At 40.3% G+C, this 12,618-nt stretch overlaps 1 protein-coding gene across 1 annotated transcript in view; it reads left to right on the top strand.

The window, feature by feature from the left end:
• Positions 1-12,618, top strand: part of LOC144688872 (protein unc-13 homolog A-like) — a 425,192-nt gene that overhangs the window by 212,375 nt on the left and 200,199 nt on the right. The window contains exons 11-12 of the mRNA XM_078555875.1: positions 9,001-9,363; positions 10,944-11,037. Coding sequence (XP_078412001.1) covers positions 9,001-9,363; positions 10,944-11,037 — 457 coding nt within the window. The remainder of the gene's footprint in view (positions 1-9,000; positions 9,364-10,943; positions 11,038-12,618) is intronic.

A 12,618-nucleotide genomic window follows, 5' to 3' on the forward strand; every position in this document is an offset into this window, starting at 1 on the left:
ACATGACTCTTTCATTCTGCCTCCGCATGCTGTGCTAGAACATTTTGAAAAAAAATTAGCTAACCTTTGAGAGCTTTGGCCAATGCCTGTTATATTTCTGGGTGCTCCTTCAGGCAAAGCACGATATAATTAGTGTTATTATTTAGGCACTGTCTCTCACCTTTAAATATAATTTGGGTTCAGACTTGACAAATTAAGTATGGGCATAAATTTTATAACACATATAATATTATATACACATGGTCTTTATTAAATGAAAACCCCATGTCCAGCAAAAGATGCAGATTTAATCATTCTAGTATGCAAAATATGCTGTTATAGAGCAACTTTACTTGTAGAGCATAGTAATTAACCTACCCTGGGACCATGGTCAGTGAACATCACTTTGTCCCTAGAGGTTCATCTGGCTTGCTGCCTGGGTGTGAACCCATTCATAATACTACTCCATGACATCTAGCATTCTGCTCTTGCTGTAACTCCCCTTTGTTTTCAAATCTTTAGATGAATTTAGCAGATAAGTTAATTACAATATCCAGCAAGTAAGGTTGCTGTGTAATAGCACGCTTTCATAATTTTGTATGTTTTGCTGGACATGCTTTGCAAGAAAAAAAATTAGAAGTTACCCTGCTGTTTCTGAGAGGCATTGCTCTCAAGGCAATAAGGGGCAGGATTATTAGCTCGGCGGGTGGGCGCACATTGACCCAACTGAGCATGAAATGACGTGCGATGATGTTGACTAAGTGTGCCTATTAAGGCCATCAAGTTATCAAGTGTGCTTAATTTTTCACTACCCATTCAGCCTAACCGTTGATGGGCAGGCAAAAAAGGCCAAGCGGCCTTTGCATTTTTTTGGAAACCTCATCCATGGGCCAAATCCTGCTCAAGGATTGAGAGTGAATGTGATCTATTCTTTGCCTTTGACATTATGGATTCCTGTAGGTGCAGCTTTTAAGACAGTGGTAGTCTATAGTTCCTTTCATTCTCACGGATACATTCCATTAATTTCTGGCAAACTTATCTGTCATATTAGAATATGATTAATGAATCAGAAAAGAAAAGATATCTAATTGGAAAATAGAAAAATCTTGACACTATACACATGTAATCAAGAGAATAACATAAGGAACAGGAGAAAACCATCACCGGTGCAAAATATTTTATTACAATTACCTGGATTAATTTACCCTCTTTTTTTAAGACTTATGATTTCCAGTTTATTTTGGTAGTAATATGTGTATTTATAGGTTTTGCATGCTGTTTGACCAAATGTCTAAACATATGGCGTCTTTGTGTTAACCTGAAACCTTGCAAATAATCCTTGGAAAAATACTTATTCTTACCTATATATAAGGTATTTGTTTATGCAGCAAAAGTTTAATTATTTGCTTTATGTATTTTTAAGCCTGCTTTATGACAACTGTAGAGTTTACATTTAGTGGTTTACAGGTTTCTGATGCCCCTGACCCATTATATTTTACTGCATTTGTGTTCATGTGTCCATCCCCTCCTGTGGACCCTGTCAGGTGTTTGTTGCTTACCTTCTTCTCAGCTGATTTCACTCTCCTAGCTTTATCCTTTTCTGCATTCATTTATCAATTTTCAGGTTTGTACATTTCTGTCTTGCATCATGTATAGCCTTACTCACTTTTCCTCTTCCATAAATTTCATTCTTTTCATTTTAGATTTCATTATTTCAGTCTGCGCCCTCAACAACATTCCAATCGGCTGCATTACCCTAAGGTGTCACTTTACATGAACATCTATGAACAATTTTTTTGCTGAAATCCAGCCTACCATGGTGGAAGCTCAGATGAGTAGGAGTCAAATGAGCTTTGTCAAGGAATGGTACATCCCACATGATGAGTTTTCTTTTTCGTGTGGGAAACTATTGAGAGGAGATTCTTCCTTAAAAGGGAAAAGGATAAACAATAGCTGATCGTCCTTGGATACTATCGAGGCATAATGGAATTGACAGAGAACCAGTAGATCATCTTAAGGCCCTCCTCTTGGCAAGGAAAAATGTATAGTAGATTAAAATGAAGCTTTAAAGCACCCTGCTATAGGGCTTGATCCTCCATTGAGAAACGCCAAATTGCACATGCATGGTTATAAGCAGATCATTATTTTCTCTTACTGATCATATTGCTTTAATACAAATACACACAAGTATTATTAATTTGTTGTTTTATTCCTTGTCTTCCCACTAGATTATAGAATGAATCAATGTCAGAATTGGATTACTAATCCAGAGACCCAGGGTAATGCTCTGGGGACCCGGGTTCGAATCCTGCCTCAGCACATGGTGGAATTCGAATTCAATAGAAATCTGGAATTAAAAGTCTGATGGTGACCATGAAACCATTTTCGATTGTTGTTAAAAAACCCCTCTGGTTCACTCATGTCCTTTAGGGAAGGAAATCTGCCATCCTTACCTGGTCTAGGCCTACACATCACTCCAGACCCACAGCAATGTGGTTGACTCTTAAAATGCCCTCTGAAATGGCCGAGCAAGACACTCAGTTGTACCAAACTGCTACAAAGTCACAAAAAGGGAAGGAAACTGGACAGACCACCTGGCATCGACCTAGGCACCGGAAACGACAACGGCAATCTCAGCCCTGTTGACCCTGAAAAGTCCTCCTTACTAACATCTGGGAGCTAGTGCCAAAATTGGGAGAGCTGACTCAAGATTAGTCAAACAACAGCCCGACATAGTCATCCTCATGGAATCGTACCTTACAGGTAATGTCCCAAACACCACCATCACCATCCCTGGGTATGTACTGTCCCACCAGGCCCGCAGAAGTGGCGGCACACTGGCATACAGTCGTAAAGGAGTTGCTGTAGAAGCCCTCAACATCAACTCCGGACCCCATGAAGTCTCATAGCATCAGGTCAAACATGGTCAATGAAACCTCCTGCTGATTACCATGTACCGCCCTCACTTAGCTGATGAATCAGTGCTCCTCTATGTTGAACACCACTTGGAGGAAGCACTGAGGGTGGCAAGGGCACAGAATGTACTCTGGGTGTGGGACTTCAATGTCCATCACCAAGAGTGACTCGGTCATGCCATTACCGACCAAGGTGGCCGAGTCCTAAAGGACACAGCTGCTAGACTGGGTCTGCGGCTGGAGGTGAGGGAGTCAACAAAAGGGAAAAACCTACTTGACTATGTCCTCACTAATCTACGTGTCACAGATGCACCTGTCAATGACAGCATTGGTAGGAGTGACCACAGTAATTGTGGAGATGAAATATCAACTTCACATTGAGGATACCCTCCATCGTGTTGCGTGGCACAACCACCATGCTAAATGGGATAGATTTCAAATAGATCGAGAAACTCAAAACTGGGCAACCATGTGATGGCTGTGGGCCATCATGAGCAGCAGAATTGTATACAATGACAACCTCTAACCTCATGGTCTGGCATATTCCCCACTCTACCATTCCCATCAAGCCAGGGGAATCAATGCTGGTGCAATGAAGAGCATATGCGAGGAGCAGCACCAGGTGTACCTAAAAATGAATGTCAACCTCGTGAAGTTACAACACAAGACGATTTGTGTGCCAAAACGTGTAGTAGACTGAGCTAAGTGACCCCACAACCAATGGATGAGAGCTAAGCTCTGCAGTCCTGCCACATCCAGTCGTGAATGGCGGTGGGCAATTAAGCTATCTGGAGGAGAAGGCTTCACAAATATTCTCATCCTCAATGATGGGAGAGCCCAGCACATTAGTGCAAAAGAGAAGGCAACCACTTCAGCCAGAATTGCCAAGCGGATGATCCATCTCTGCCATCTTCTGAGGTCCCCAGCATCACAGATGCCAGTCTTCAGCCAATTCAATTCACTCCATGTGATATCAAGAAATGGCTGAAGGCATTGAATACAGCAAAGGCTATGGGCCCTGGCAACATTCTGGCAATAGTACTGAAGACTTGTCTCCCAGAACTAGCTGCGCCCTTAGCCAAGCTGTTCCAGTACAGCTACAACACTGGCATCTACCCGGCAATGTGGGAAACTGCCCAGGTATGTCCTGTTCACTAAAAGGAGGATAAATCCAACCTGGTTAATTATCGCTCCATCAGTCTACTCTCAATCATCAACAAAGTAGTGAAAGGTGTCATCAAGAGTGCTATCAAGTGGCACTTGCTTAGTGATAATCTGCTCACTGACGCTTAGTTTGGGTTTCGCCAGGCCAACTCAGCTCCTGATCTCATGGCCCAAACATGGGCAAAAGAGCTGAACTTCAGAAATGAGGTGAGAGTGGCTGCCCTTAACATCAAGGCAGCAGTTGACTGTGTGTGGCACCTAGGAATCCCAGCAAAACTGGAGTCAATGGGATCAGGGTGGGGCGGGTGGTGGGGTTGGCGGGGGGAGACTGGAATACTCTCCGCTGGCTGGAGTCATACCTAGCATAAAGAAGATGGTTGTGGTTGTTGGAAGTCAATCATCTCAATCCCAGGACATCACTGCAGCAGTTCCTCAGGGTAGTGTCCTAGGCCCAATTATCTTCAGCTGCTTTATCAATGACCTTCTCTCCATCATAAGGTCAGAAGTGGGAATGCTTGCAATGATTGCACAAATTTCAGCATCATTTGTTACTCCTCAGATATTGAAGTAGCCAATGTCCATATGCAATAAGACCTGGACAACATTCAGACTTGGGCTGATTGTGGTGCGAATGTAATTTGCCGTCTCCAACAAAAGAGAATCCAACTATCTCCCTTTGACATTCAATGGCATTACCACTGCTGAAACCCCTGCTATTAACCTCCTGGGGGTTACCATTGACTAGAAACTGAACTGGATCAGCCTTATAAATACAGTGGCTACAAGAGCAGGTCAGAGGTTGGGAATTCTGTGGCAAGTAACTCGCCTCTGACTCCCCAAACCTGTTCACCCCCTACAAGGCACAAGTCAGGAGTGTGATGGAATACTCCCCACTCGCCTGGATAAGCGTAGCTGCAACAACACTCAAGAAGCTTGACACGATACAGGGCAAAGCATCCCACTTGACTGGCACCCCATCCTGGCACCTTAAACATTCACTCCTTCCACCACCAACGCAGAGTGGCAGCAGTGTTTATCATAGACAAGTTGCACTGCAGCAATTCACCAAGGTTCCTTCGACAGCACCTTCCAGACCAGTGACCTCCACCACCAAGAATGACAAGGACAGCAGATATATGGGAACACCACCATCTGCAAGTGCCCCTCCAATCCACGCCCCATCCTGACTTGGAATTATATTGCTGTTCCTTCACTTTCGTTGGGTCAAAATCGTGGAACTCTCTTCCAAACAGCACTGTGGGTGTACCTACACCACATGGATTGCAGCAGTTCATGAAGACAGCTTACCACCACCTTCTCGAGGGCAATTAGGAATAGGCTGTAAATGTTGGCCTAGCCAGCGATGCCCCTATCCCGTGAAAGAATGGAAAAAGGAAGAATGTTCAGGGCCATGTGGAAAAGACAGAGGCAAGGCACTAGGTAAATTAGTCCTATGGAGAGCTGGTGCAGACATGTTGAGCCAAATGGACTCCCTCTATGCTGTAACAATTGTGATCAGAATGGAGAAATTTGACCTTCTATAGATATAAGATTACTTTTCTAGGACCAGAGATTTTTCAGCAGTAATTAGAACTTAGTATATTGTTTAAAAACCAGTCATAACAGATTCAACAAGGTGTAACTTTTCTCAGTGTTTTCACAGCGAGTCTAGTAGCGTAATAGGGTAAGTTCTCTTCAGTTCAGTGAATTCTACTTGATTGCAATCTGGCAGTCTTCAGCTGCACATTCTATTGTAGAATTGTAGAACCACTGATAAAAGTTTTGGATCTCTGCATTTAACTGCACCTATGCAGACTCCAGAGGTTACTATCAGTTTCAGCGGAGTAATGACTGTGAATGTTGGCAGTTCCACCAACACTACTGCCACAAAATTCAGGGCAACAGGTTCATTTTAGTCACTGCACAGTACCCAGAAATCTTTCTGCTGAATGTTTGAGTTTTGATAATTACTTGTATTATGCGTGCTGGTCCATCCAAAATTCTGTAGTTTCATTTCTGTTCAAATAAAGTTAGTGCTCACGTATCACATGTAAAGCATCATCAATTGAGTCATTTTAAAAATATCCGATATGTAAGTGACGCAACCATTCTACCCTTAATATTTTCAGAATTGAGCAATTTTTATGTTTCTTCTAAGGGTACAGTGACTCCTGTACGTTTAGCTGAAAAGCCTCCTTTTGGTTTATGTTCTTTCATGATCAGTGGTATGCCTGTCCCTCCGAAGTGAAACCTGAAAAGTTAAAATTGCACACCAGCTTATTTTCTTCTTTATTTTCATTAAAAATGATTTCAAAAATTATAGATACCTTACATACTATAGCTATGTTATATTTCCTGGCCCTTTTCCCTGGTACTGGCCCATACATTAGCAGGTTTATTGAATTCAATTTCACAACATGACCTGGTGTGATTTAAACTTTAGGACCTCTAGGTGTTTTTCTCTCCGTTTCATAATCAGTACATTACCATATCCCCTTGATTAAAAAGAGCCACCAACTTGTTAGTCTTTGTTAGTTTATACAACCATATTCATTGCTGCAGATGGAAAATGTTGGCTTGCATATGTTCCACCAATAGTTAGTTCAACATTAACGGCACTAGCCTGACATTTTTTTACTTTTTAAAATTTTGGGACCCTCTTTCTGAAAATGGGTACAGACCTTTAGGAGTTTTTTTCTACATGTTCAGTTTAGTTTCCTAAGTATTTAATTGAAACTAGGTTGGAGTATGTGAGATGACACTTTTTTTTGTAAATAACTCAATGGAAGTGAAATGACAATACTGAAGAATCTCAATTAGTGAAAAACATTCGATTCTGTAGGAACTAGTCTGGATGATCTTTTACCCTGCTTCAAATGGTGATGCTTCAAGTGGTTAACAAGCTGGATAATATGCTGCCCACGCCATAATACGGCTGGTGTGCGCAGGCAGGATGGAAGGGGGGATGGGTTACATCCTTTGGGGGCGGGGGGGGGGATGGGTGGTGCCCTGTGCTCATCAGGGGTACCCACAAAATTTCCTTCCCTTTTGTTCGTGGCCTTCAAAACCAGCCCCCCACACCCTCTTGCCCCCCTCCCTAAGCTGCCCAATCCTTCCCTGCCCAAACAGGCCCGATTTACCAGGCTCCAGCATTCATCTTTTCAGTAGTGGACAGCGCCCACCACTGAGCTCTGGTACTGCTGGAGCTGTTGGCCAATCAGATTGGTCAGGAGCTCTCAAGGATGTGGCTCCCTCCTACTGAGGCGCAAGTTCCGCTCTCACCTAGTTTAGCCCACCTGCAGCTTGTTATGGCTGCGGGGTGAGCTACTTTCAGGTGCATTGACTACCGACAGACTGTCCTTCCAGTAGTGGGGGGGCAAGCAACCCATGCCCACTCCTGTGAAATCCAGCTCCATGCTTAACACACCTTACCCTGTGCCTCAGCTAAATAAGGATTGGAAGCTCTCACTGCCACAAATCTATAGGAATAAAGGAGACAAGTTTTCTTTTAGTTGCTCATGTTCTAAACCCCTAGTTAGGCTATTAAATGTTGTCATAAATTTATGGATTAAACCCAGATAATTATATTTTCAACAAATCAAGTAAAAATGCTGTAGCAGCACAAGTGCAAATACCAAGTCCATTTCTTCCTATTCATTTCTAGCCTTAATTTGGAAGAATTTTTAGTATTCATATTACTTTAGTTTAAATATTCATACCGTTCAGTATTATTATATAACTATAATAATAGTTATATATTATTCAGTATAATCAGCTAATGGAATATTAAAAAGGAACAATCTTTATTAAAAAGAAGTAAACATTCTTCTTTACAAACCTATATTATGCCAAAAATCTTATTAAAAACATTGTTATAAACTTGTGTTTAGCATTGTAAATAATTTGCTCTGTTCTTTCTCCCGGAACAAAAAAAAAGATTATGAAATTCTATTTCATTATCACAGTGGCTTTTTGATAGATATTCTAATAAGCATGCAATTGCACACTTTCTTTGCCCATGTCCCCACCATTCTATGGGTTCTCTACTACTGTCTACTGCAAGTCCATTTTCATTGGTCAATATATGCATTGGGTTTCCTACAGTTCCATGCGCTATATCAGCTAACTCATAAATAGGGCCTGAGCCATTTGCTCAGTGTACAAGCATGATGCTGAAATAGGGCACATCAAAGCTATCCTGTGGGATAATGGCTACTCCGATCAGATCATTGCTCACTGTATATTGCACAAACTCATGAATGTGCCAGCGCATTCAGTCCTGAAAAGTGCCCAGTCTACCTCAGATTACCATGGAAGGGTAAGGTGTCTCAAAAGTTTGAGCAACAGGTGAAGCCAGCCGTTTACCTGATTGAGTAAAATATAAGAGCCATCAGTCTCAATCGCAACACCACCACGCGCCCCCTGCCACCCCCCACTCCATGACCATTTTTATTGGTCTTGCAGTCTCAAACTTCAGGTGGATTAATTCCAGAGCTTTCATGGTACTGATTTAACTCAGCTGAGGTGCTTTCTTTCCCCACACGCCTCTGATCCCAGTATTACTTTCCAGCATTGCAGCAGACAGGTTAAACCTGTGAACACGTATTTGTGTTGTATTTTATCTATTTTAGACAGTTGAACAGGGGCCACTGTTATTAGATTGTCCAAGTGTTTATATCTGCCCTCCTGTTCAAGCAACCGATAAATGATTGCATTCAACCAAGGTTAAGAGATTATGGAAAACAAGTTATATCTTTTTAACATACTTTTTGATTGATTATCGCCCAATTTATTTACAATATCTTTTATTATTGTCACTTCCATCTGTACAGGGCAAATACTCAATTAGAATTTATATTTTAAAAATTAGACACACTGGTATTGCACCAAATGATTTTGTTATCTAAAATCAAAAGCCTAAGTATTTGCCATTGTTTTACAGTCCCACAGGTAGCAGCAGGTATGCTTCATCTGCAGAACTGAGCCAGGGCAGTTCCCAGCTCAGTGAGGAGTTTGATCCAGATAATGAGAGCCTGCAAGGCTCAGACATTGATGATGAACGTGATGGGGATTCTTACCATTCCTGCCACAGCTCAGTGAGCTGTCAGAAAGAATCCTTGGACTGGGACAAAGAAGATAATGAACCACAGGAGATTTATAGTGAACCTGACGAGTTCCAGAAGGAGGAGGAGGAAATAATTTACGAGGAGAAACCTAAAGAGGAGGAAGAAGTTGCTGCTCCGATTGAAATTCTACCTGAAACTGAGATACCTCCAGAGCAGGTTGAAGGAAAACAACTAGAAATGTAAGAATTTTAAAATGTTTGAAACTGCTATATACTTTAAAGATAATTAATTGTTAGGGAGTGATGTTCCCAAATGTGACACAATAAGTAGATGAATCGCATTATGACTGACAGTACATAAATTGTGCTTAAAATAATTTCAGTTGTTTAGTTATCATGCAACATTGGAAAATATAGGTTGGTGGAGTATTTTCTACCATGCTACTTTCCAATATTTGTATTTCAGTTATTACAATCCAGTTAAGGACCAGTAACTTTTTTTCTAAAGTAGCCAAGTAGGATTGATTTAAGAAAAAATAGAAAGCATTGCAATGTGGACTTGCCCCTCCTTTTTTCTGCAACTTCAATTCTTGCATTACATTCCTGAACTGTAATCCTTTTAATCTTGAGTTTTTATGCAGCCCCTCTCTCTCTCTCTCTCTTTGGTGTATCTCACCTGATAGTAGAGCTTTCAGACCTTTTTGTTCCATCCTTTTCAACTTACACATTCTTCAGTTTGCTCTTGCTTTCCCTATCTTTAAAGGTGCATTCACAGTATGATGTAAATGCAGCCTGAATGACCTTGGATTGAAATAGAGTAAAAGTTTACTTCATCCAGGACAGTTTGGTTTGCACTCAAGTTTATTGTTCGTGTGATTCTGACCATAAGCAAACTTTAAACTCATAGCGTGAATGCACTGTAAATATATGCTCAAATCCAACCTTTTGAGTGCCTTCAGCCAATTTGTCTTATATCCTCATCTGCTTTGTCCATATCTCTCCAACGCTTCGGGATGTTTAATTATGTTAAAGATGTTACACAAATATAGCTTGTTACTGCAATTGGATAATTATTAGAGATGGTCAAACAAAGTGAAAAGTGATTAAGTATTAATTTACTAAAGCATTGAAGGTAAAAGGAATTTTTTCATTAAAATGTGTGTTTCTTTTTTATGCTAAACAACAGAAACAGGGCAGAAAGACTGAATGATGTGGTCATAATAATACTGCTTTAAAAGTTTGTAATAATCTGTAACAAGTAAACTCTGAAAACATTCAACAGATTTCAGGAGTTGCAACAATACATAGTCTCCTTCCAAGGTCCAATGGCTTTAATATTGCTTGAAGCAATACAGACATAAAGGTCCTCAAGTTGATGTCTGGTAACTGAAGTCTTAGCTAATTAAAGGGATTAGAGAACTGAAAACTAACCAGGTTCCCACTGCTATCCGGTAAGTTTCTGGAAAGAATGTGTGTACATGCAGATCAGGTGAGAATGGGACACAAATCCACAATTGAGCACTCCACATTTACTATCAGGTGCACACCTAAAGATTGCCATTTGAGTGAGTCCTGAGAGAGTTATTGGTGCTCGCTGAATAACACTCTTGCAAAAGTCAGGAAGGTGAAAAATGGAATGGGCAGAAAACAAATTGTAGAGTGAAAGGTCTTGAGATATCTTTGACAAAACAAAATGATAATTATATATAAATCATGCTTGTATTGCTTAGTAGAATTCACAGTGAAAATTTAAGTGAGATATTTCATTCCTCGAAAGAGTTATTTTAATTATTTTTATCATACCATTGTTACCCCTTTAGTTACAGAAATGAGGAGGAAGGACATTCTAATATATCTAGGGCCAAAGCCAATTGGATTAGAGCATTTAACAAAGTTCGTATGCAGATTCAAGAGGTAAGTCTGCTTTTCTTTTCATTGAGTGAGACAATCCTTGGTTTTCTTCGTCAACATTGGAAAAATTACTTCACTGTGGATAATAACTGCAATCTATCAGAAATATATTGCATTGGCAACAGGATATTTATGGAATTGTAGAATTAAGCATTGAAAATACATGCGTCGATCAATATCAAATCTGTAAATTAACTTAAAATGGATAACAAACCAACAAATGGAAAAACAAATTGGTTACTTAAAGCAAAAATATAGAACACTGACAGTTTTCAAATTTCTACAACTATGAATAGTGAATAGTGGCCGAGTAAGTCTTTTCAATCTTGTTTATTCACTTGTAATTAGAGTTAAGGCAGCACTTTGGACTGAAATTGGTTTGTGTTCCCCTGCCCCATCATTCTTCCCCCAACACTGCACCGCCCCCACCCCTCCAAATGCTCATAATCCATATCATAGGGTTTTCTTTCTCATCAATGTCGCTTTGGGGAAAACTGAGCAGAACCCAAATACTTTTTCATGGGGAGGGAATATTTTAGGAATATTTTAAGTTATTTTGAATGCTGCCAATTTCAGAAATCCATTCTTAGGCTGGGAACTTGTTTCTAAACGGCAACCATTTTAGTCATAGTTTATGCATAATCTTTGGAGACCAAAGAAATAGTGGATAATCACTAATAATGACAGGTTCAGACTCTTGGGGAATTTTTACTTGCCAAAGCACTGGAAGGGTTCAGTAATCTGCAGGAAACATGGAAGATCTGGATTTCCCCATATGCTTAACTCCACAACATTGCAATCTTATGCTCCAACCACATCCCCACCTGGAGGTTGGCCTGATTGACGGATTAATCTGATTAATTGCTTATGTCGGTGTTCAAAATTAAGTAATTGGAGTTGAAATAACATCCAGCCAATCTTATTGAATGCCTTTTGATTTTGCTGGTTTCCTTTTTCAAGCAAATAATTATTGTCAATCGTTGGTGCAACTTGCTAGGTCACCAGTGTGGGCCATGCAACCACTAACAGACATTGAGCAGAGTTAGAGAGTACAAAGTCCTTCCCTCTCTTATCCCTACCTGCACTCAACAGACGATGGTTGAAAACTAGAATTGATTGAGAGAAAATAGTTCATCTGCAGCCGATCGACATTCTTAAAAGGAAGCTTGATCAATGCTTGTTGAAAATTGGAATTGAGGGTTACAGGAACATTTATAGATGTACTTGGTATTTTTTGGCAGGGACAGTAGAGGATCTCCATGGTGTGAAGAATATGCTGAAATAATCATGTGTGCCTTTGGATGGAGTTGCCTTGATTGACCTAATGGCCCTTTTCCATTATGGACATTTAGTATTGAATCTAAAATTAAGCTGTATTTTTTTATATCAGAAGTAAGAAGTATTTTCAGTTACTGTTTAACTCTCTTTTAAATAAGTGATTAATTTTAATTCTCACATTCAAATGTGATTTTTTTTTTGCTTTCAACATGCAAACAGCAAACCTGTATTGAAGTGCTTTAGGCAGCATCTGTATTGAAGTACGTTGGAAAGTGTAATTATTAAGGAGTACAGAGAGTATTAAAA

The sequence above is a fragment of the Cetorhinus maximus genome, chromosome 13 (genome assembly GCF_964194155.1).
Source record: "Cetorhinus maximus chromosome 13, sCetMax3.hap1.1, whole genome shotgun sequence".
NCBI lineage: Eukaryota > Metazoa > Chordata > Chondrichthyes > Lamniformes > Cetorhinidae > Cetorhinus > Cetorhinus maximus.